General features: G+C 46.5%; 1 protein-coding gene across 2 annotated transcripts; it reads right to left on the reverse strand.

Moving 5' to 3' along the window:
• Positions 1-103: 103 nt before the first annotated feature.
• Positions 104-26110, reverse strand: MAN1B1 (mannosidase alpha class 1B member 1). Of its 2 annotated transcripts, XM_060250417.1 has the most exons (13): positions 25795-26110; positions 23648-23756; positions 22140-22276; positions 20154-20314; positions 19433-19542; positions 18837-19022; positions 17653-17801; positions 10400-10588; positions 9481-9671; positions 8520-8640; positions 7317-7514; positions 6259-6390; positions 104-4204 (listed from the first exon to the last, which is right to left on the reverse strand). In XM_060250417.1, the coding sequence occupies exons 1-13, from the start codon at positions 25939-25941 to the stop codon at positions 3998-4000; spliced, it is 2037 nt and encodes a 678-aa protein (XP_060106400.1). In that variant the 5' UTR covers positions 25942-26110; the 3' UTR covers positions 104-3997. The 2 variants fall into 2 exon arrangements, with proteins under 2 accessions (XP_060106400.1, XP_060106401.1); XM_060250418.1 differs by lacking the exon at positions 6259-6390 and having other exon boundaries at positions 25795-26028.

Consider the following 26110-nt stretch of genomic DNA (forward strand, 5'->3'; position numbering starts at 1 on the left):
ATACAATTCCAACGTTGAGGGGCAGCCCTCAAATGCAAGCAAAGCCCATCTCACACACCTTTCTTGAGCACAACCTACACATAAATCATACACACAAACACAGTTTCTCAAAATAAATTACGAGTTTATTAAAGTGGAATGGAATTCTGTGGTTTACTTTCTGACTAACACAGGTTGGGATTTGTTTTATTTAAAAAGTCACCTTTCCTGTCTCTTTAAAAGGCAAAGTACATTTAAACCTTCTGCACATTTACAACGGGATGGACTTTTCTGCTTAAATAGGGTGCACTAGGTAACACATCACCAAGGCTTCAGAAATATGCCTTTTTCTGTGTAAGGACAAGGGGACAGGATGGTCTCCGGACAGGCATCCAGCTCCTGTCACTACATAGGAGCAAATACGGCAGCGTGTAGCAGCTACACGTGAGGTTGGGTGGTTGTAAGTTCTGGCCTTCACTCCCTGTCATCTACAGCAAGCTGTCAAACCGTTCCTGGATGCTATTTCACATAGTTCTCAAAACAGAGGAGAAGTATGGGGAATGCTCCTGTTTCCCCCTGTTAAGACACAGGAAGAAGAATCAGCAATGTTCATGAACAGCATTAAAATAATAATTTTTCTATTCTCAATTACATACACCCACATACATAAACCCCAAAGCAGACAATATGTAGCCACAGGAGACCTGAGGACTCAAAAAGGAATGGCTGTAGATTTGGTGATGCAAAGTGAGAAAGTGGTAATAACAAAGACCTATAAAGACTTGGTTTTCCTGAAAGGGGAGCTTGCAGGCACGCCTAATAGGAATGGGACAGCACATTAAAGCCAGGCTGCACTTTGAGTGGGTAGAAGAATCTGGATTCTGCAAGAGCCAAGTTCCACAACCTGCACAAATTATGCAAGCTTGGGTTACTCCTCCTGCTTTTAGCCATGAGTCGGGCCCAGGAAACTGAGATATTGTTCCAGTGGTGGAAAGTGCCCTCTCTCAAAGAATCAGATATGCCATTTTAACATTAGTAAGGTTCTTGTCAGCAGTAATTTTTCTAGCTTCTGCCTACCTGCAAGTAGGATGAGCCCTCTCGTGGCTCTGTCCCCTACCTGTCCTTCGTTCCCCTCACGTTCTGAAGGCACCGGTGCAAAAGTTAAGTGTCTGCCTCCAAACACCACAGCAATTTCTCAGCATTAAGATATGGCTTTAAATTCCAGGGCACATTTATGTGAGGGGGCAGGGAATGGGTACATGACAGCACACCACACTAGAAACAATTTTGTTGGTGCTTTATGGTCCAATTAGATCAGCCAGCTTAAGGAGACTCAATTTTTTAAAAAAGTATTTAGGGAATTCCACAGAAGCTATGAAGCTAGCTTATACTGTTTTGGCTGACTGGCAACAGCTCTCCAAAGCCTCAGCCACAGAAAGGCTTTTCCCAGACCTGTTACCTGAGAACCTAGCCGGAGACTGAACCTCAGACCTGCATGCAAAGCAGGTACTCTACACAACTGAGTCCCATCCCTCCTCCATTTTGAGCTAGGATTAGTCTGTGTAGTTCAGATTGGCTCTCCTGACTTTGCAGTGATTCACCAGGGTCTGAGACAGAGAATGGTTGCACCCACCAAACCAAAGATCCTAGGAACTGAACTTGGGACCTACTGCATACAAGCATGTACTCTGCTACTGGGCAAGCTGAAAATCACAATATTTTACATATAAATTGCAACTGGAATGCTCAAAGAACTTGCAGTCCTTCATCCTTTGAACAGACCTGCAAGGTAGGTCAGTATTATTATGACTGGGGTGGGGGTGGAGAAGGACTGAAGCTGAGAGCAGCAGCCACCCAAATAATTTCATGCTAAAGAAAGCTGCCCCCCCCCTGCACCAGTTCTTGTATAATGCATAAACTGAACCTCAAAGTCCTCTTGCTTTTTGGATTACAAAGTCTTAAGGCTATCATTTTATTGTGCACACCTTATGTGGAAAAAAGTCTTTGCTGATATGTGCACCATATTTAATATGACTTGCAGGACAATTGCTGTGAGCTGTCATCACAGTTCAAGAAACAAGGCTCTATCAGGAACACAGCTCTTGTTCCTTTGTGGGGTAACAGGATAATTTCCTGCTAGTGATTCAATAAAATGTGCTAGTTTAACACTGGAAAAACCCAAGCAGGCGCAACAGCATCTTTACTGACAGCACACCTTTGCAAAATGTACAAAGACTGAAGATCCTGCTGAGGCATGACTAGACAGCCCCTGAGCTAGAAAGGACTGTGCTACCGATGCCACCCTTTTCCAAACTATCATGGCCAACGGCTGGGGCTGATGGGAGCTGTAGGCAAAAAACATCTGGAGAGCTACTGTTGGCCACCCCCGCAAACTAGGATTCCTCTTTTGGAGCTGTGAAAATGGGAAACTGGAAGCAAGGATAAAAAAAAATAATGTGCCCAAGAACATGGGTGGGCAAGCATTAACGATTTTTTTTAAAAATCACAGATTGTGGATTCTGAAATCCACATATGTTAAAAAGCTGTAGCATACCAAACAGACCCAAAGCCAGAGTATATCCAGAGAAAATATTCAGTTTTCCACAATCACACTGTTGCATGGAATTCCTGTTCTGAATTACCCCTTGAGGTAGGTGGTGAGACTACACTGAACTTCAGGCGGGAATCCCAGAACAATAATTCAAAAGCGCATTAAGCATATTGTACTAAATTTTCTCCTTAGGAAGAGCTTCTGAGAGTGCAAAACCCACTGGTTGCTAAGACAAATGTCGGCTGTTTACTGAGTTTACTCCTTCTTGTGCTAAAAAGGCCACCTCTTTCCAACACTACCTTCAAGGCTACCAAGTATGCACAGAAGGCACAACCCACTCTCTTCCCGGCAATCCACTTCTACAGATATGATAACTACCAGCCAATGCTATCTGTTGGAGTCATCTCTTTGAACTTGGCTGCCCATCAAGGGAATGAAATGACGAACAATCTCTTCCTTTTCACTCTCTAGTGAAAACTCTCCTTTACAATAAATCACCAGCTAAGCCAATACAATGCAAAAGAAAGTCCAGGAGTCCCGCTGGGTTCAGGTGTGGATTCCAGTCTGGGGGGAAAGGAAATCATTAGGGTTGCTAGTAGCTAAGCCACAGGAAGCAGCTTTCAGTCCAAAATACCTGAGCCAAAAACATTATAAACTTCAGCGTAGATAACCTCTTAAGAACATAAATTCTCTCTTCACATGTCTCTTGCATTTCTGCAGATTAAGTTAAGAAAAAAAATCCCATCACAACATACCTACAAATCTACACATGAGTTTCCACCCAAACCAGCAACTGCAGCACTTAAAACTTCTCCACAATTCACAACACGTACAAGTGCCACATGATTATTCAAAGTGCTCCGTAAAAAATCAGGATGCTGCCACTGGGAGGGCAGCTGAAAGAAGCTTTTTGTTCTGCCAGTGTCAACCATGGCATAACCCCTCAGCTTGGAATGAGACTGGAGAATCAGCAACCGCACTGATAACTTGCATTTTAAATTCAGGTCGAAGGACTCATCTTTCTCGTTTATTGCCTCTACCTTGCAGATAATAGGTCGATACAATGGAATGATGATGCAAGCTGGGGCATTTCTTGGCGTACCTCAACGAGGCTCCTTTTGTCAAGATGGTAATTCTGACACCAAGACAATCTGTACAACCTGGATCTCAATGGGCCAACACCAGTCCTACCTCTCCCAAAGCATCTTGTGTACCAAGCAGAACTCAATGCTGCAATAAAATTGCTCGGCCCTCTCTGGCTTCTGTGTCCAAGTGTTGGGTGACAAAGGGGAGATGACACGAGAGGGTGTGAATTCCAGGCCAAAAACTTCCCTGCCGCAATCAGAGCTTCCTTTCTGATGTGCTGTCCAGCAAATATCTATGAACCCACAATACTCCGAACACCTCCCTTCAGACCCCAGGAAGCTGGAATACGGTCAAGACTGGGAATGGCGGCTGGTCCACAAGTCATTTACGTTGATGCCAGATAGGAAGGGGGTGAGCCTCTGTATTGAAGACGTATTTGTCAAGGTTTATCAAGTCAACATCATCCGAAAAGAGCAAGAAAAGATATTTGAGCGTCTCGCCAAGGAAAAAACTCTCCATCTTATCTCTTGGCTCAGGATTACTAGGGTTCTGGACGTTGTTTATGGAAGTGTAGCCTCCTGTAGGAACCTGGATAAAAGAATTGCAGGAGAATAGATGGGTATACAGCATGGGCATGAAGATGCAACTAACCTAGATACACATTGTGAAACAACCCCCTCCCTGTCAATCCCTGACCTAGCCACGTTATCCCTAGCCTAGTATTCCAATTTTTTTTTCATCTCAAGGGGAAAAGCTAGGAGGGGCCACAGAAGAAAAGGGGGAACTGGTTAAGTACTCCCTCCCCATATACACAGCTGACACTGTGCTAGAAATCATTATCCCACTGCTTTGCAGTGGCCCAATTCTGATCTGGGTTTGCTGCTGTCAATTTACCCTGTTCAAGTTACCAGAGAATGATGGAAGAGCACCTGGTTGAGCCTCAGTTGAAGTCAAACATTTCAGTTTCCAACTGTCATTCAGCCAAATCACTGACGCGCAACGAAAGGCTACAGAAGTTAAGTTGTGATGGTGGCTTTAACAGACAGGACTTCGGATCCTGTACCTTGTGTGCAGCCAGTTCCAAGCCTGTCTCCTGTCTCCACCACCTATCATTTCATAGAATCATAGAGTTGGAAGGGACTGCTAGGGTCATCTAGTCCAAGCCCCTGCACAATGCAGGAAACTCACAAACACGTCCCCCTAAATTCACAGGATCTTCATTGCTGTCAGATGACCATCCAGCCTCTGTTTAAAAACCTCCAAGGAAGGAGAGTCCACCACCTCCCGAGAAAGCCTGTTCCACTGAAGAATCGCTCTAACGGTCAGGAAGTTCTTCCTAATGTTGAGCCGGAAACTCTTTTGATTTAATATCAACCCACTGGTTCTAGTCCTACCTTCTGGGGCCACAGAAAACAATTCCACACCATCCTCTATATGACAGCCCTTCAAGTACTTGAAGATGGTGATCATATCACCTCTCAGCTACCTCTTCTCCAGGCTAAACATCCCTTTCCCCATAGGACTTGGTCTCCAGACCTCTCACCATCTTCGTCGCCCTCCTCTGGACCCGTTCCAGATTGTCTATATCCTTTTTAAAATGTGGTGCCCAAAACTGAACACAATACTCCAGGTGAGGTCTTACCAGAGCAGAGTAAAGCAATACCATCACATCACGTGATCTGGACACTATACTTCTGTTGATACAGACCAAAATTGCATTTGCTTTTTTAGCCACTGCATCACACTGTTGACTCATGTTCAGCATATGATCCACTAAGACCCCTAGATCCTTTTCGCACATACTACTGCTAAGACAAGTCTCCCCCATCCTATAACCATAAATTGGATTTTTCCTACCTAAATGCAGAACTTTACATTTATCCCTATTAAAATTCATTTTATTGGTTTTAGCCCATTTTTCCAGCCTGTCAAGGTCATCCTGTATCCTGTTTCTGTCTTCTTCTGTGTTTGCAACCCCTCCCAATTTTATATCATCTGCAAATTTAATAAGCATTCCTTCTATTCCTTCATCCAAATCATTGATAAATATGTTGAACAAAACAGTTCCCAGGACAGATCCTTGAGGCACTCCACTAGTCACTCCTCTCCAAGAGGATGAGGAACCATTCACAAGCACTCTTTGGGTGCGATCTCTCAACCAGTTACAGATCCACCTAACGGTAACAGGATCCAAACCACATTTTACCAACTTGTCAACAAGGATAGTATGTGGAACCTTATCAAAAGCCTTACTGAAATCAAGATAAACAATGACTACAGCATTCCCCTGATCCAGCAAGGTAGTCACTTTCTCAAAAAAAGAGATCAGGTTAGTCTGACAAGACTTGTTCTTGAGAAAACCACGCTGGCTCTTAGTAATTACATCCATTCTTTCTAAATTTTCCAGGACCAACTGTTTGATGATTTGTTCTAAAACTTTTCCAGGTATAGACGTCAAGCTGACGGGTCGGTAGTTACCCGGATCATCTTTTTTCCCCTTCTTGAAGATGGGAACAACATTTGCCCACCTCCAATCTTCCGGCACCTCTCCTGTTCTCCAAGAACTGCTAGATCAACAACCAAAAGGGGTCCCCAGTGCCTAAAAGCCTCCCAAGCTGGCTGTCAAGATTTCTTTGTTTTACCCGTGTGTATTTATTGAAGTTCTGTAGGATCTCCCAGCCCCAGTCCTGATACTTCTTGTCACCCGTGAATCTATACAGGTAGAAAAAGCTCTCCACGGCTTCAGGGCGCAAAAGGCTATGTCTGTCTCCAGCCTGGAGAAGGGGGAAAAAATCAAAAATAAAAAAGAATCAAATTCAGTTTTCTTTAACTCTACTACACTCTCCACAGCTGTCCTTGAAAGGGCAGCTGCTGTGAGAGTCCTCTCAGCCCCACCTACCTCACAGGGTGGCTGTTGTGGGGGAGGAAGATAAAGGAGATTGTGAGCCACTCTGAGTGGAGGGCGGGATATGAATCCAATATCATCATCATCAACAAGATTTGCAAAAGAGAGAGGAAGAGGAAGACTGCTAAGGCCCTCTCCAGTCACCATTATTCATTCATTCTTACGCCAAAGGATTAGAAAAACTGGCTCTGAAAAGTGCTTCATTTGTTCTAGTTCTGGGATCTGGCTTTTTCCTGCCATGGAATTGGGATTGCTTTAAATGCACATACATGCAGACACATACACACACATGAATGCTAATATAGCGTAATGGATCACAGACTGAGTTTGACCTCTGTTGACAATCTCATCTCTGCCCACAACTAACCAGGTGACCTCAGGCAAGCTACACTCTCAGCTTCAGCTGCCCCATCTAAAGATTAACCTGTAAAGTAAGTTACTGGCACATTTAATCCTGTTATGTCTGCACCAGCAAAAGATTGGCTGGCAGTGGCTCTCCAAGGTCACAGGCAGAGATCTCTCTGCACCCAGCTACCTGTAAAGGAGATGCTGGGGAATGAAGTGCAGACTTTCAACATCCACAGCCTGGATTCTGCCACTGAGCTGTGGAACCTTTCACTGCAGCTTGGGGTTTTTTTTTAAAACAACCACAGGATTGGGGGAGGCAGTTTGCTGAAACAGTGATTGCACCTGGTCTTGTGTTATGTTTCTAAAAGGACAGGCATCCAATGGAGACCTGACACAAAAGATTCACACAACTTCTCCGCCAGGGATAAATAACATCAAGCAGCTCACCTTGATCTCCACATCTTTTCGGTCCTTCTGGGCATGCATGTTGAAGTGGACAATCTCTGGGCTCAAGCCAGTCTCCACTTGGGCGTACATCTGGTGGCAAGTCTCCGCAAGCTCTGTGGCCAAGTCCAGGTGATCAGAAGGGAGCCCATTGTGAGTTCCAAGAGCAAGGGCTCCAGGCAAGAAGCAAACCAGGTGGTCCTGGCCAAGACACACAGAGGAAGAGGTTCCAGTCTTGCTCATACAGGGCCTTCCCCTCCTGGAGACCCTTTCCGCACAAACCCCCATATGTTGCAGTGGCTTCTATGGCAAATTCTCCATTATTGTGGTGGCTGGGCCAGCTAACTGGGGCTCATCACAAAAGAATGAGCTCTGAGACTGGAACCTCCCCAACTCTTCCCTGTAGCTGTGCATCACATTGCAAGAACAGGAGAAATAGGCAAACTATCTTTCAGGAAATTTTGTCCACCATCACCAATTTTCTCATCAATGAACCTCTGAGAAACTTCCAATGAGTTTGAAAACGGCTGTTCTATAACAATGACAAAGAATATTCCAAGCATGCTGAAGTCATCCAAAATCTACACAATTTAGACTTTGTTGGGGGATGGAAAACAGCAAGCTTAACTGCAGAACGAGGGGGAAGGCAGGCCTCTCTTGAAATCACTTCTCTCAGTTTTGACACCCTTACAGCTAGAAGTCCATGGATTTGGTTTGCTCAGTGCTAAGCCCATGGACAGAAATCCCACTTCATCCTACAATTTAGCACATTCTTTACAGGGCAGCATTATTCTCTTTCTGTGTTCTGCAATGTGATGCAACCTGCCTCTGTCATGAAATGCTGGATCTTCTCATATGTCCCAAGGGGCTTCCCCTCTTATCTTTGTTTTCCTGTGTCTTTTTCCTGTAAAGTATGCACAACATACCTTACACATCTGACCAAGTGGCCCCTGGCTTCCACCACAATAAATTGTTAGGCTTTAAAGTGCCATGAGACTCTTTGGGCTGGATCCTGCTATCCATTTTGCTAACAGAAATTTCTTCTTTTGGTGCAAAGAGCCTTATGCCAGAGAAAAGCACCATGGCTAGCGAATGGAGCCACAAAATCTGACCTTTTGTTGTTTGGGCTGCTGTGACTAATGCAGCCACCCCTCTGCAAACTGCTAGCACAAGTTAATGACACCCTCCCCCTCCGCAACAGCTTACCATTTTAGCACTGAAACGGCCATGAGCAAGTTCACCTACGAAGGTCAGTCTTTTGGGCTGGGATTTGCGAAGAAGATGCATTCTCACGCCTTCTATGCCCTTCACATAATCTTCCAAAAGCCTGCCAATTAAACAGACTAATTATGGGAGGAGTTTTTACAATTGTGACTGATGTCAGCTGGGCAGGATTCCATTAAAAAATCTAATAATAATAAAATAGCAGGGCTCCCTGATTCAAATCTGGTCCTTTCACTCAATGGTCTTAGGCAAGCCAAGCTCTCTCACTTCTACCTTGCAACATGGGGATCATAATACTGGCTGACTGTACAGGAGTTTTCTATACTGCTGCTCTGTTCCAAATAGTTTACAGGACTTTAAAAATCACAATACATAGCAGAGCTTTTTAAAACCCAGTAATAGTTCTTTACAAAATCACAGCAAACACCTGGAAAACTATTCAAGACAGAAACTTGGGAGAGCTGGATTTGTCCTCTTGCCCCCTTCCCCCATGCCTATCTTGACAGCAGGAATGAACAGGGGGCAGGGGGCCCTTCCTTAGCCCTCCTTTTGCCAAGGACAGTTACTGGAAGGATTATAGCATAATCATGAATAGTTACTATATGTGAGGGGATTTCAATGCTTGAAAGCTCCACACAAACGCTAAGTAGGATTATTATTCCTACGCTCCCCTCCATTATGTTTCTCAAGGCATGCCTCATCTGTTAAACCTGCACACATCACACTAGGAAGCAGCTGACTTATCAGGCACAAAAGAATATGGCTTAGGGGGATTGTTGCAAATGGAGATGACTGCATTCCCACCTTGTTCCAGATTGCCCCAAAGCCCAGTTCTGCACAAAAACACTGATCTCTGGTTGAAAAGGCCTGGGAGGTATCCGTTCAAAGCAGGACCAATCCCGGAGCTGACCAGAGAGATGGAAGGTGGGAATGACAGACTTACTCATTTTCCTTCTTTCCACCCTGGATCCACTGCTTCAGCAGGTACTCATAGTAGCTGTCTGCTCGGGCTCCAAGGGTGTACACCCCGAGATGGGTAAACTGCCCACTATTGGTGTTGATGAACATGGGCACCAGACCATCATTTTTTCCAGGGAGCGTGTGAATGTGTTGCATCACCCCATCAACAGCATTCTACGGGAAACCCAGGAAATCTCTTAGGCTCAAACACACACACACAGGATTTTAAGGTTAAATTCTGAAAGGCACACCAAACAGTAGAATAAGAATATTCTAGCCCTGCTTCATCAGACGAGAGCCCCAGTTAGTCTAATATGCATCCCACAGTGGACTGAAAATCCAAAAGTATGATAAGGGTCATTCCCTGTGGTTGGTTTCCCCTTCACAACATCTGGTGTTCAAAATTACATGGCCACCAGACACAAATTTCAGTTTGCCATTGTGGCTAGTAGCCTGTGACATTCTTCCCTCCGTAATTTTTTTTAAAGCCTGGTTGGTTCATTTTGAGGACGTAAACTGTAAGTCAAAGCAAACCCGTCAAAACTCATATACTCTTACGCTTCACTTTGTTAAAACTCCTACAACAAATCACGTCAGTAACTGAAAGTATTAAATAAAAATTGGTTGGGAGAATATGAGACATTTTTCGCAGAGTGAAATGTACCCTAGCTTTAGGAGCACATCTCGACTGCCCAAGTTAGCTCAACTATTTGTTCCACAAGCTCCTTTCTGTCTGCAGCTTCTTGTCTCCAAGATGGCATTCATGAAAAACCAGAACACTGATGGAGGGAACCTCCCATGTTTGAAACTGTGGCCTGGACTAGATGACTTCTGGTGCCCTTCTGTGCACTGTCAGAAAAGGAAGGAGAAAAGAGAATCAAAGCAAACAGCTCTATCAGTACCTGGAACTTCTCTTCCCCAGTGAGGCGGGAGAGCTCCCTAAACTCCAGCTGGATGCTGGTTACTTCAGCCACTGTGCTATCAGATGTCCAGCGTGGCGGGTGGGCTGTGCCCCGGCCAATGTTTACATCCGAAAATGGAATCTTGGAAGGGGTGTTGAAGGCTGGCATGAGTCTGCTGCCAATGTCTTTCTGAACAGCAGAGAACATGGAAACGTAGGGAGGGAAGACAAAACAGGAAAGGATTACTGTTGCCTTTTATAGATGCTGTACAAGAAGGAGAGATTATGCATACAACTGCATCAGAAAGTCCCTTGTTCATGGGCTTGTGATGTCCATCTGGCTCACACTGTTTCATCGATTTATATTCTCCTTATACATCTGAACCCTCTAGATCAGCAGTTTTCAACCCATTCCGCCTGAACTTGTTTGCTGAGAGATGGTGGCTCAGGGGCTCAGGCTCTATTATAATACCGGTAATAATAATAATAATAACAACAACAACAACATTTAATTTATATCCCGCCCTCCCCGCCAAAGCAGGCTCAGGACGGCTCACAACACAATATAAAATACAAAGATTACATAATAAAACAACAATCTACAACATTATACAATTTCCTTAAAATTCCCTTAAAACCATCTAATTAAAACCAACAATTTCATGCGATTGTACTCGGTGCTACATTTTCAAAAATTTCCGATCTTACTCATTTACAGATTTTCGTAGTGACGGTACAGCAGAATCCGCATTAAGAAAAGGCCAGCTGAAAGAGGGTAGTCTTGCAGGCCCTGCGGAACTGAGCAAGACTCCGCAGGGCCAGCACCTCCTCTGGTAATTGATTCCACCAGTGGGGAGCCATGATTGAGAAGGCCCTTTCTCTTGCAGTTTTCAGTTTGGCCTCCTTCGGCCTGGGGATTATCAGTAGATTTTGTGAACCTGATCTCAGCACCCTCTGGGGTACATATGGGGAGAGACGGTCCCTAAGGTAGACAGGTCCTTGGTCATATAGGGCTTTAAAGGTAATGACCAGCACCTTGTAATGGATCCAGTACACAACTCGCAGCCAGTGCAGCTCCCGCAGCCTTGGCTGTATGTGCTCCCACTTAGGGAGCCCTAATAACAGCCTGGCTGCGGTGTTCTGCACTAGCTGTAGTTTCCGGGTTTGGCACAAAGGCAGCCCCATATAGAGGGCATTACAGTAGTCCAGCCTTGAGGTGACCGTTGCATGGATCACTGTTGCCAGATCATCACATTCCAGGAAGGGAGCCAACTGCCTTGTCCACCTAAAATGAAAGAAGGCGGATTTGGCAGTGGCTGCTATCTGGGCTTCCATTGACAAACAAGGCTCCAGTAGCACCCCCAAGCTCTTAACCTTGTGCACCATTACCAATGGCGCCCTGTCAAAAACTGGTAGGGGGATTTCTCCTCCCAGACTGCCACGACTCAGGCAAAAGACCTCTGTCTTCGCTGGATTCAACTTCAGCCTACTCAGCCTGAGCCATCCTGCCACAGCCTGTAATGCCAGGTCCAGATTTTCTGGGACACAGCCTGACCAGCCATCCATCAGTAGATAGAACTGGGTGTCATCAGCATATTGATGACAACCCAGCCCATACCTCCGGGCAAACTGGGCAAGGGGATGCATGTAGATGTTAAACAACATTGGGGAGAGGACTGCTCCCTGTGGCACCCCACAATTAAGTGGATGCCTCTGGGACAGTTCTCCCCCAATCACCACCCTTTGTCCCGGACCGTCAAGGAAAGAGGAAAGCCATTGCAAAGGCAACCCCTGAATCCCCGTGTCGGCGAGGAGGTGGGTCAGTAACCGATGGTTGACCATATCAAAACGCTGCCGATAGGTATAACAACATCAGCACCGCCATGCCGTCTCGATCCAGATGTCGCTGGAGGTCATCCACCAGGGCAACCAGCACTGTCTCCATCCCATGACCCAGATAAAAAACAGACTGGTGGGGATCTAGCACGGAAGCATCATCCAGAAAACTCTGCAACTGTAATGCTACTGCCCTCTCAATCATTTTGCCCCAAAAGGGCAAATTTGAGACCGGCCGATAACGAGCCAATTTGGCCGGATCCAATGTCACCTTTTTTAATAGAGGGCAGACCACAGCCTCTTTGAGAGGCATTGGAAAACGCCCCTCTGAGAGGGATCTATTTATGATGTCCCGTATAGGACACCTAAGCTCGCTCTCTCTGGCAAGCTTTAATTAGCCAGGAAGGGCATGGGTCTAGATCACAGGTTGTTGGGCGTACAGGATTCTGACAACTTCCTCCAGGCTAAGCATGTCGAAGCAGTCCAGAAATGGTCCAGAAGACAAGCACGGGGCCTCAAGTTCATGTACTGTTTCCAATGTGGCAGGGAGGTCATGGCAGAGCGACGAGATCTTATCTGTAAAGAATTCCGCAAAAGCCTCACAGCCGATCTCCAATTCCCTAGTGTTTGGTCTGCCTTGCGGCAGTATTGTAAGATTCCAAATCGTCCTAAATAATTGTGCTGGGCGCGAACCTGCAGATGCAATCTCGGTCGCAAAGTAAATCTTCTTTGCGCCTTTGACTGCCATCTCATTGGATCTCATAAACTCTTTAAAAGATGTTCTAGTCGCTTCATCTCGAGCCTGCCACCATTGCCTCTCTAGCCATCTGAGCCCCCATTTCAGCTGCCATAATTCCGGGGTATACCACGGCGCCAGCCTAACACGAGGGCGCAGAGGGCACCGAGGGGCGATCTCATCAATGGCTCTGGAGAACCGACCATGCCACGACTCCACCAGGCCATCAAGAGAATTGCCAGGGGGCCAGGGATCCCGTAGAGCCATTCGGAACGGCTCAGGGTCCATCAGGCTCCACGGGTGAGCCAAAATAGGCTTGCCGCCTAAATGGGCTTGGGGTGGAACATCCACTTAAGGGCAAGGTGGTCCGACCATGGCACCGCCTCAGTGGTAATATCGTCCACCGAAATCCCGACCGCAAAGACCAAATCTAACATGTGCCCCGCCTGGTGGGCGTTGTAACAAATTGGGAGAGCCCCAGTGTCGCCATGGATGACACACATCGCCTGACTGGAGGTTGCATCATCAGCATGGACATTGAAGTCACCCAGGATTATAAGCCTTGGGTACTCCAATGCCCAGCCTGCCACGGCCTCCATCAGGGACGATAAGGCGCTGGCTGGTGCGTTAGGCAGACGGTACACCAACCCCTTCCCAATGTCCCATGCCAAACCGGCACATTCAATACCATTGTTCTCTGGGGCCAGGAGGGCCTGAAAGGAGCAAACCTCTCGAATGCATAGTGCCACCCCTCCCCCCCGCTAGTCTGTGATTGATGAAAGACTGAGTATCCTGGGGGAGCCATTTGGGAGAGAGCCACCATCTTTCCCTCTCACACCCAGGTCTCAGTCACGCAAGCCAGGTCCGCGTCCTGTTCCAGAAAGAACTCACGAAGGACTGAGGTCATATTATTTATGGATCTGGCATTGCATAACACCAATGACGGAGGCGAGTAATTTAACCTGGCCCCACTGCCTGCCACCGTCAGGATGGGACACAGACTGGAAGGGGGCCGAGAACCACCATGTCTCAGTCTCCTTCCCTTATCTCGATGTCTGTTCCCGTCGTCATATCTTCCACTCCTCAGGAGTACTGGAATCCCCAGGTCAGTCATCCCCTCCCCACTGGTCTCCACCTCAGCCTTAAACTTGATGTAAGCACAGCTCAATATAAACAATGTAAACACAGATCACCACCCCGCAACTAACCCCCAACCCTCTCCACCCTTGCCAATCCAATTAATTTATCGATCTGCCAATTCTAACAGTCAACTAACCAAATTTAACGCCCCCCATGACCCCTTAAATCAATTAGCTAAAAATAATTAATTTCAATCTGTTGGCGCCTTAATTATAGAAAAAAAAACCCTCCCACAATTTCCACCCATAATTAATTTACCAGAAAAATATATATTATATCATATGGCCAATTGAGTAATTAAATATCACATCTACATTAGTTGACTAAAAACACAATCAATTTAGCAGCTAGGAAGTCTAAATTATAATTCCTTTTTTAAAGAGTAGCAGCTTGGAGACAGTTGGAGGTAGATGTTGTGGTAAAAAATAAAGTGCTGCTGTGTTTCTAAAGTGCAGATGTTAACTGGGATATCCTTAAAGTGCGGTTGTGCGATGCAGGACTCCAATCCTTCGTTCTTCCAGCGCTTTGTTCTTTGTGCTCGTCATCCCTCCTGCACAGCCTAGCAGACCCGGGGAAGGACTGCCCCCCCGTGCCCTCTCGCCGCGCAGTCAGGATCTCCAGCAGCCCCACCAACAACAGAAGCAGTGGGGACAGACAGCGTCCATGCAGCTCGTAAATGGAGTCTATAGGGTTTTCAGCCGGGGTCAGGGCCGCAGCCACGGCCAACAACACCTCCGCCGCACTCTCCAATTTATTTTGCAGCTGATGGAAGTGCTGCCTCCCCGCAGCCCAGGAACTCTCCCCGCTCCTCGATGTCCCAACCAGCGGTGCAACCGCCGACAAAGTCCTCTCCCAGCCAACGCCCCACGCCCAACCTCACTCTCTGGCGCCCTGGTCCTCTGCTCACCACTCGGCCCCACTCACACGTCAGACCGCAGTTGCAGCAGTCCTTCACGCCGGCACCAGGCCCAGCTCGACGGAGTCGTAAGCGGTGCCTCTCTTGTCTTTTGGGGGGATTAGGAGTCCACAACGTTTCCAAAATCCATACCACACCTTCCCCCAGCAGCATATTATTATTGGTCTACAGCTAAAGGGTTTTTAGGCAGCAGGAAATGAGAAAGACTTCTTCCTGCCTGAACTCCTGGAAAGCCACCACCAATCACAGTAAACTATACTAAGCTAGACAGATCACCAGTCTGACTCAGCATAAAAAATATTATTAAATGTGTTAGCAAGCATATCGCGGTGTGTTTGTTTGTTTGTATTTCCTGTAATATGAACTATGATCCCAGGTTGTTGGTTTGTTTCTGACTCAGCATAAAGGCAGCTTCTTATGAGCAGGGACCATTTGTTCAGTGGTAGAGGGTATGCTCTGCACCTGGGTTCAATCCCTGGTATCACCAGTTAAAGAATATCTGGCATAGGAGGGAACTTTGCTTGAGACCATGGAGAGCTACTGCCAATCAGAACAGATGATACCAAGCTAGATGTACCAAACATCTGATGCAGGGTAAGGGAGCTTCATGTTTTCATGTCTGCTGATGAAGCCCTGTGTACTGAAGAGGATTCGGGGGGGGGGCTGTTCCAGGTCACATGCTCAGTTGATAGCATGGGAGTCACTGATGCGCCACATGATTGAAACCATGCACCCTACACATCATGGAGGATTCCAGATCATGGATGAGGCAAGCTCTCTTTCAGGAAAATTTGTCCTGGATTACGGACCTTTATAGTATTTTATTTATTAAAATATTTATATATCACCTTTCGTTATAGCTCAAGGCAGTTTACAGATACTGGAAAACATCACAATTTAAAATCAACAAAATGCAGCCCCCCCCTCCAAGATACCTGCAGTTTATACCCCATTAAAGCCCTAGCAAATCAGATGGTCTTACAGTGTCTGTAGTCAGCACCCCCTCATCTCCCCATGGAGCCTGTTCCACAAAGAGGCAGCTATGATGGAAAAGGTACAGGCTCTGGTTGATGTGAGGTAGATTACTTTTAAAGAGGGACTATCAGTAATAAGTGGCAGCTAAGGACTGTAATTGGCATGGACATGCAGGAGGAAGTGGTGACAGACAGAGACAGATAGCCACCCCAACAACTCCCTGGAACACAGTCTGAAAGCCACTCCCTGTTGCCTAATCCTGAAGATGGGTCCAACTGTTATTAGGCCATCAAAAGAGCTGCTTTGGCAGGAATGACTGGATTGTGTGTGTCAGTGAGGCCTTTTGGCATTTCCCCCCCTGCATGCCTTGGAACAATGGGCAGCATGTGGGGGAGGAAGGGATTGCCATTCAAGAAACACAAGTCTTAGGAAGGGAACTGAAAACAAATCAGCCAGTATCATAATGCCCCTGTATAAATCGATGGTGCGGTCTCATTTGGAATACTGTGCGCAATTCTGGTCACCGCACCTCAAAAAGGATATTATAGCATTGGAAAAAGTCCAGAAAAGGGCAACTAAAATGATTAAAGGGTTGGAACACTCACCCTATGAAGAAAGGTTAAAACGCTTGGGGCTCTTTAGCTTGGAGAAACATCGACTGAGGGGTGACATGATAGAGGTTTACAAGATAATGCATGGGATGGAGAAAGTAGAGAAAGAAGTACTTTTCTCCCTTTCTCACAATACAAGAACTCATGGGCATTTGATGAAATTGCTGAACAGTCAGGTTAAAACATATAAAAGGAAGTACTTTTTCACCCAAAGGGTGATTAACATGTGGAATTCACTGCCACAGAAGGTGGTGGCAGCTACAAGCATAGACAGCTTCAAGAGGGGGTTAGATAAAAATATGGAGCAGAGGTCCATCAGTGGCTATTAGCCACAGTGTGTATATGTGTGTGTGTATATATATATATATATATATAATTTTTTGGGCCACTGTGTGACAGAGTGTTGGACTGGATGGGCCATTGGCCTGATCCAACATGGCTTCTCTTATGTTAAGTTCACAGCCGTCTTGGGTGCAGAGAACTAGACGGTTCTTGGGATCCCAGCTCTGTATTCAAAGGTTTTATTATACACCCACACAAATAAGCATATGAGTTGCCCTGCTATTAAAAATAAAATAAAGCTCTTCTAAAGCGACTAAAATCAGTCACCAGCAAAACAGCTACCATTCAAAATCTGAGGAGCAATAAAAAGAACAGCACAACACTTCAGTAAAGCTAGACTGGTGCCCATCACCTGCCTACCAGTTATACTGACTGTCAGTGTGCCATATAGAGGTGGGGGGGGGGTTCCCTTGCAAAATCCCCTTCCCACCACTTACCCCAAAAGCATACCTAGGTATGCAGATCTGCAGAACTACTTATAGGGGAAAGAAGGTGCATTTTACATTGCAAACATATTACAGGCTTGAAGCAAGTTTGCTCCTTGCTTCTCCCAGTTTTTTACACACACACACCCAATGCCGGGACTGAAACTGTGAAAATACCAGGAGCCCTCCATTATCATTTTGAAGATATGGGAAACAGACACACAGACCAGGGAGCAAGGTTCACTTTGTATGGCAAGATAAAAGGTTGCTTACAGCTTTTTCTAGGAAGAGGGAGTCCCCTGACAAGTGGTATGTGCTGAGCAGACCTCCAAGGATCCGAATGGCGCTCTCAAAAAGATTGACATCCACATTCTTCTCGAAGTTTAACTCTGCTGCAACCCACTTCCTGGCTTCTGCAAACTCTGCATTGAGGAGGAACCCAAAGTCACTCAACAGAACCACTCAACAGTTCTCTGGTGTGCTCTGGGAGAGGAGAAAACCTCATACAGGGGGGAAAAAGTATCAGATTTCAGGAAACTGTTTCTCCCTAAGGACACAGCTGCTAATCTCTGTGAATCCAAGCTCTCCCCGCCACCCCCGTAAAAGAAAGAGGTACAATTACTAGAAATGAACCCACAGAAAAGTCTGACTGGTTGCTTCTTTTCTGCCCATATACAAACCCAAGGTGAAGATACACAATAGGCTACTCAGAGGAATGAAGTTGCAATCAAATAAATCAAAACCACTTTGTGAAAAATATTATTACAAAATGTAATTCATACAAGGAAAAAAGTGCATTTCAGCAACTGCATCATTTTACAAACCGCATGTGCATATTTATACACATATATACAACAGTGTGTGAGTAGTCCAGATCATAAATAAGTCCAAAAAGAGCTCCAGCGGACCGCTAGCAGAGTAAAGCCCGTTTTGGATAGCCAGGTCCTTCCTCCAGGGAGCGTCTTACAAAACTTGCGGTATATGTGTAGAAAATATTCACAATGTTCATCTTTCACAAATTCATGCACAAATTTGGAATGCTGCTGCCTCCATCTGGTCAGCAAGTTAACTTCCCTGGAGGAAGGACCTGGCTGTCCAAAATGCCAAAGCGCAAAGACAGCCTTTCAAGTTGCCAAGCACAGGTCACCCCTGGATCACTTGATCTTTGAGAAATAAGCATGCACGGCCATGAGTCTTTCATACACAAGAAGGGCCAAAGGTGCAGCTTTCAGTAAAATGGAAGGGGCACAAATTTTGACCAAACTGTTATTTTCTTACACATGTATACGGACTTGGCTAAGACTCAACAGATCCTTTTTAGAACCACAGTAAGCACAGTAGCATTGAAAACACAGCCCCAATCCTGGTAAGATTATGTCCTTTTCACACACAGGTGTTGCGGCGAAGTGGAAACAGGACATGGTGAAAAGCCAAAACAAGAAAAAAAAGGAGCTAACCTTCCTTTAGGCCCATAATCCACATGGTGTCCAGAGCATCAATGAGTGTCAGGCCAAGGCCAAACCACTCGCTGAATGACTTGGAGATAGGCTTCAGCTCATCATGGCCCCAGGCAAATTCCTTGTAGCCTTTCCATGCGTGGCGGAAAGCCTCTATCACAGCCATCTGGCGCTCATTAAGAGGCACTAAAAGCAGAAAGCAGAAGACTTCACTCCAGCACGCAGCACATCAGCTGGACCCTGCTTGATCCAGGCTTTTCATCTATCAGTTTTAAATTGTAATGAAGTGTATAAACCATCTTGAGCCAAAAGAAAAGGCAGAAATTAAATATTTTAAATGATAATTAATCAAGGGTCACTCCTGATTTCACCTTCCCCTGAATTCAGAGAAAACAGTCCTAGCACACCACCGTAAGAGAGGATGTGGTCAGAAGGTGGCTCAAGTCATATACCAGTTTTTGGATTACACACATTTCAGACACACATCCAGAGAAACAGCCCGCAACTATCTACCCAGAAAGAACAAGATCCAACCCTGCCAGAGCTGGTGGGGAGTGGGGAAGAGCCCCCAGCTAGGCTCTGTCCTAACCTACTACCTGGCTCTTTTTGGTCTTCAGATTCCACAGGTGAGGGTTTGTCCTGTTCCTTTATTTTGTTGGAAGGAGATTCGGTGATCTGGTCAGGTTCAATCACTATTCCTCGCCAGCTGCAAAGGATAATGATGCCAGGAATACTGACCACAGCAGTTTGCTACAACACATGCCAATTTCCACCTCCACAGCAACATTACCAAGATGTATGGTTAATAATTAAAAGTCAAATCAAGCACTGTTTTCTCTTGCTTCAAATGCTCCATACTGGAGGACTGTTCCTCCAGTCTCATTACCAGCTCTTCTACAACTCCTCATGCATGTGACTCCTAGAATTCCACTGTGGTGTTAACTCTCAGCTTTCTTAAAACCTCACAATTTTCGACAAAGCCTCTGACTTAACCCCCAATGGAAGCAAGGCTTAGGTGTTCTTAACTCTGTGGATGAATAAATCCCTTAGTACCCAATCCTCTCTGTTCCTTATTCTTCATGCTATCTTTCCCCCTCCCCAGTTTATATAATCTGTAAAGCTGCACAGGTGCAAGGACCTTTTTTTTTATGGTTATGCCACTCTATAATGTGCCATGTATGCTGACAGTGGCAATAAAGACAGTGCAAAATTTTGAGCTTCCTAGAGCAGCTCTTCCAGCAAAAGGACGAGAAAACTCCCACCCTTACTGCTGCACATTATTGTTCTTTGGGATCTGTGACACTTCATTCCACCTACCTAATAACAGATTTTGATGTTTTGTGTTCTTGGACAGCCTGGGGAGGCTCTTCCTCTGCCTTGGCTGCAGCCTCTTGCGACTTCACCTTTGTATTTCTCCAAGGAGGTCTGAGTTGCAGGTTAGGAGGGCCTCGTCGGGCTGGAAGCTCCTTTGGGGGCTTCTGGAGAAAAGAAGCAAAGGGAAATTATCATGGTTACTCCCACACATGGCAAGATAATCAAGTTTGCAAATGGATGCTTGCTTCGCTGTGAGGGAGTTAGCTCCTTTTCTTTTGATCTGTTACATGTTACATGACTGGCGTGATGTATGCATGGGCAAGGGGCCTAGTGCTTGTGGATTCATTGGCAAGGCTGAGATAAGATTATGCCCAGGGCTGGCCCTCCCACTAGGCAAACTAGGCGGTTGCCTAGGGCACCGAGAGGCAGCAAATTGGGCTCTCGCCCGCCTCTCCAGTGCCCCAGGCAAGCGTTTAGCTTGCCCCCTCCCTGCCGCTAGCCCCCTCCAGGCCGCCGCCTGCCCACCCCACCCCCGGCGCTCCGCTGGTCTGCCCACCACTGCTAAAAGTGGTTGTGCTCTGCTCGCTCACTCGCTCCCTTCCCCCTGGGGCTCGCTGGCTAAAAGTAAGCTTAGCTGGCAAGCAGCTCAGGCCTGTGTGTTTTTTTCTTAACAAAACGTGCAGACGCAGGTTGCTCACCGGCTAAGCTTACTTTTAGCCAGTGAGCCCCGGGGGAAGGGAGTGAGCAGAGCGTGGCGGTGGGCAGGCGAGCGAAGCGTGGTGGGGGGCTGGGCGGGACACCACATGGGGGGGCAGGGAGAAGGCGCAGAGCCACAGGGGGGGAGCCGTGGGGGCGGTGTTGGGCCGGCCCTGATTATGCCCAGCATGTAACTGCCCCAGCTTGAACTCCAGGAATGTCTGGCTTATATCTTTGAACTGTTGCCTCATGTGTTTGAACCAGACTGCTTGTTACTAGCTCCCAATAAGATCTCTTAGAGGAGAGTAAGGATGCAGCAACACATACAGATCTTAATCAGGCACACAGAACTTATGAGTTAGCTTTGGTAGTTCCCATAGCAACTGTGTATGTCACATAGTAATAAATAAACATAGCTCTTTAAATGGAAGTTTAAGAGCCCCACTCCAAGGAACATACAGTTCAGTTTGACCTCAGGAGTGATGGAAGACTCAGGACTTCAAGCCCACTTTACAGCAGCAGACTCCACTTACACTGAGCAATGCACTAAGGGCAGGGCACGTGAAGGGCAGGGCTCCCCATCCAAAATACTTGCAGTACACAACATCCAGATGGACATGAAAATGGGGTCAAGATATTTTTCTGAAACCTATACATGTCACAAAGTATGGAGTTGGAAGCTACTCTCCAAAGTTCAAATATAAAAACAGAAGATAAAATATCTGCAGCAGATCCCAGCATCTTTCTCAAGAAACAAGTTCTCTTTCAGTACAGTGCAGGTCTGCTATTACTTCATCTTAACAAGTGAACAAGATGTTTCCAGATAGCCCACCTGAAGCTTATAATGGGTTTCTTAAGAAATAAGACCCTGCTTATTCAGGTCTAGGGTCCATCTCATTCAACAGTGTCAATCAGATGCTTCTTGGATGGCTACAAGCAAAAGAATGCAACAGCTTTGCCATGTCCTCTTGCTGCTGCCTCCTAGTTACTAGTATTCAGAGGTACATGCAGCTGCAGGATAAAACTGTAGGGTCAAGTTACACTCTTAATTCATATGGGATGACAGTGAAGCCTCCAGGCCTGTCCAGTATGCACCCTCAAAATGCCCCCAAATCTTCTGCAATATGCAGAAATTCCTAGGCAGAAAAGCCTATTTGGGAAAAGTTCCATGAAAATGAAAAGGGTTTTTTAAAGCACAGGTAGCTCTAATAAGGCTCCAGTAATAAAGTACCCAGTGTATAAGACTGCTATCACCAATCCTTGACACATAAGGAAAACATTTTTTAAAATTACTTGAAGTGAAAAATCTGAGTAATCCCCCAGATTAGGATCAGCTTTCTTGGGTATTGGCAGAACTGCCTGATTTGCTGGGTTCAAACCCGGGATCTCCAAATCCGTCTTCTGCTCCTCTGCGGATCTGTTGGTCAGGCCTGTGTGGAGGAATTAACTTCTGTGAATGCCACTAATGCAACATAATAAAACCAGAAGTTGAGACTCCAGACCTCCCAAAGGCTTACAGAAAAACAAATGTAAAAACCCTATAGAAAAACAAGCTAGTGCATGCTGCCAAGTTGAACACATGCATCACTCTCACAACAAACAGTGCAAAGCAAGAAAAGTCCAGGTGGGTAACTGTATTTGTCTGCAGCAGTAGAACAAAGTTGGAGTTCAGTGGCGCCTTTAAGACCAATGAAGTTTTATTCAAGATATGAGCTTTTGTGTCCATGCACACTTCCTCAGATGCATTGTAATGGAAGTTAACAGTTCATACATATAGACAGTTGACATCCATGTTTCCCAAGGAGCTTCTGTACAATGAAGACTGAAAAGCTGGAACCAAGTTTAATACTGTTTTGAAGCTCCTTGTTACATTAAGTCATCAGTACCAAAATAATTTCAAGACAAGCTCCTGCAGAAACCCCAGTAGGCTTTGCGCTGGCTGGAGAGCCTCTGACCAGGAGCAGCCAAGAAGCTGGCATGCAGTTTGTGTGCCAGTCAGTCCCATCCCTCAACACCCAGGAGTGGACGGGCAGCACATACACAGTGAGCCACCTCCCAGCTTCCCCTGTCCCTGCTGCACAGCTGGCAGCCATGGACATGTTGGCAGGAGGAAGGAAAGGGCTCTGCTAGCTTGCCACACACACACCCAATCCCAGAGTTGAGAGGCCAGCTCCCAGTCCCTTGAAGACGGTGCAACCACAGAAAAGCCCCTTCAGCTGTCTGCCCTGTCACTTGTGTCAGAGGCATACATCCTTCCACAGTCACAACAGACACTTCAGGGATCTATTTGTGTGTTCTTAGATATAGCTGTGGCTATAAAACAGAGCCAGCTAGGAATTGTTTTGTAGGATAGGAAACATTAACTAGAAGGGTGGAGCCTGGGTCTATTCTGCCTTAATGAATAATACAGCAATTGTTGTGCCTGTTTAAGGGTTACTATAAACCTTGTTTAGAATCTAAGTTGTTTTCAATTGTTTGACATGGCACCATTCCAGAGAAGTGCCCTCAAGATTACAATGTAACAGGCCTCCTGCATGCAAAGCTAGTACTCTCCCACTAACCTACAACCTCCATCCAAACACTAAACTTAGGCCACATCAGAGCATCAAGCCATATAACTCAGTAATGTTGACTGTGACCATCTTTCCTGGTAGCTGCTGCCTGAGACGCTGGGGACCACAGGTAAAGCATATGCTTGCCGCCTAAGTCATGGCCCCTCCTCCTCCCTGGATTTAGTTGCTTAAACTCTCAGCCCTATTTAACACTGGACAATGTTGGCACATCCAAGGCAGGAGACTCACTTTTCCAGGGCTCGGTCATGTTTGCATAAGTGATGACTCCACAGACGGCCAAGAAGGCAAACACAAAGAGGATCACGCTCCGCTGGAGACGGGACAGCTGCTTCCATTTCTGAGAGTGAAACAATGTTACAGGAAATCAGATCTGGTTTGCAGCCCATGACACAGGGCAGAATCAGCAGCCCTCCAGCGCTCCCTGCAAACCTATACAAACAGCACTCAATGTGGCTTGGTTTCAACTCCCTCGTTTCCTCGCATTCGAGAGGCAGTGGAGAGAAAACACCTCCTTATTATTCATGCAGTGCCATTAATGAACCTGGCACTTTACAGTACAATCCAAAACAGGAAAACATTGAAAAGAGCCACAGAAAAGGGATTTTAATTGACCCATGCCTCTTTATCAAGGATATTCTTCCATCCCTTTCCTAAGATAAAGATCTTCTTCCTCAGACAAAGATCTGTGGCTCAACATGGACTGGGTGGATGGCAAAAAGTTCCCCACAACACCCCATAAGCAAATAAATACATGAATGAATAATCCCTGCCCCAAACAGTTTACAGCTGGAAGCCTGACAGCAGTGGAGAAATGGGTGGCACAGTTATGGAGCGAAAAACACACAAGCAACTGCAATTAGGGAACAATGGCTGGGGATTGAGGAGAGTAATCTACTCCCTCTACTCCCACTCCAAAAGCCTTCGAACCCACTCTTGATTTTATCGCACTTCCATTCTTGCCTCTGCCTCAAGCAGCTCAGTTTCAATATGAAAACATCACATCTCTCTTCTGGTGCACTGGATCAACAGCAACGCAGCTACATTTCACTTTCCTGTTTGACTGGGGCTTGGCGGCAGCTGTCAAAAGAACACTGCCAATTCTCGAGCCACAGGCATTTCACCCTTATACTGAACCAGACCCTCAATCCATCAAGATCAGCATTGTCTGCTCAAACTGGCAACAGGTCTCCAGAGTCTCAGGCTGAGGTCTTTCACACCAACCCCTACTTGATCCCTTTAAACTGGAGACCCAACCTGGAACCTTCTGCATGCCAAGCAGTCACTCTAGCACCAAGCCATGGCCCCTTTGTTTTTGTTGCCATGTTCCTCCATGACCAGAAACACCACATTGCTGGGAGTGGGCAACTGGGGGGATAGCAGCGAGAGAAGGCTGTTGTCCTTGTACCCATTGGTCACTATGGAAACAGAACATTGTACTAAATGGGCCTTCTGTCTGATCCAGCAGGGCTTCAGAGGTTCTGCTAGAATCAGTTTTCAGCTGCCAACCCTGTTACTATCATATAGGAAAAAAACTGGAGAGACTAGGGCTCTCACATAGGGCTGCCAGCAGGTTTTATTGGTTCTCCCTTTTCCTCTACCCAGGGCACTTGTGAAGCTGTAATTTTTAAACACTAGCCTGGAAGCAATGCATGCATTTAACAGTAGTGTGGCATGGTTAAAATCCAACAAGAGGGAATCTCTGAGCTCCCTATCTTGCCCTGCAGCTTTTAGAGATGTAGGAAGTCTTGCCAGCATTTTTTTTAACCTAGCAACACCAGCAGTATAGCACAGGAGGAGGTCTGCGGAGTCCAGAGCTACCAAATAGGGTCACAAGTATGTTTTGCTGGTTCTCCTGTTTTCTGTATCCATAATTCCAAAGTACAACTACCAGCCCACCATCCAACATCATAAAATAAAACATCCTGGCAAGGCTCACAGGTGCAGCGTTTTGTACAACCATGGGGGGCAGGAGGAAAGAAGTAGCTGCACGTGGGATTCTTGCCACATCTGCAGCTATTAATTTACAGATCTAGGCAGGGCTCCAGAATAACAGAGCCATACCAAGAACTTAATCCAACTGATGCAGATTTTCCCGCAACGGGAGCGAAGCAGCTACACCTGGCGGATTTCTGCCCTGCAGCTGTTAAAACCCCAGCCTCTCCTGCTATAAGAGGCAGTAGAACGGCCACAGCAAAACCATTTCCCCAACACTTTCCTGCCCGGGCTGGTCTCGAAAAGACAGAGCTGCAATTCCCTCCCGTGCCTCCGAAAGGCGTAGTGAGGGCTCTGTCCACCCGCCGCCTTGCCCCTTCCACAGGGGGCGCTCGTAAGCCGCTCTCCCCCCCTCCCCGCGACTCTATGGCTCTCTTCCTCACCCGTAAACAAGAGCGTCTCCGCCAGGCCTTGCTGTTGTTGTAACCTCCTCCTCCTGCCGCAGCCTCAATCCCTCCACTGCCGGGGCTGAGCGTTACCGAGATGAAATCCCGCCTAGGCGGCGGCGGCGGCAATGAAGCCGAGTACATAGTGGCCAGCGACGGCCCCTCAGCCGCTGACCGTTCCTTCGACGGCCGCCATGACACCTCCGGGTGCTACCCAGGCTAGTGAGATGGATGGAGAGAGCGCCTCCTTCCGTGCGTCCCTCTTCTCACAAAGACCGAAGCTCTATGATGCAGCTCCTAGCAACACTCCCCC

This window comes from Heteronotia binoei, chromosome 12 (assembly GCF_032191835.1).
Source record: "Heteronotia binoei isolate CCM8104 ecotype False Entrance Well chromosome 12, APGP_CSIRO_Hbin_v1, whole genome shotgun sequence".
NCBI classification, from domain to species: Eukaryota; Metazoa; Chordata; class Lepidosauria; order Squamata; family Gekkonidae; genus Heteronotia; species Heteronotia binoei.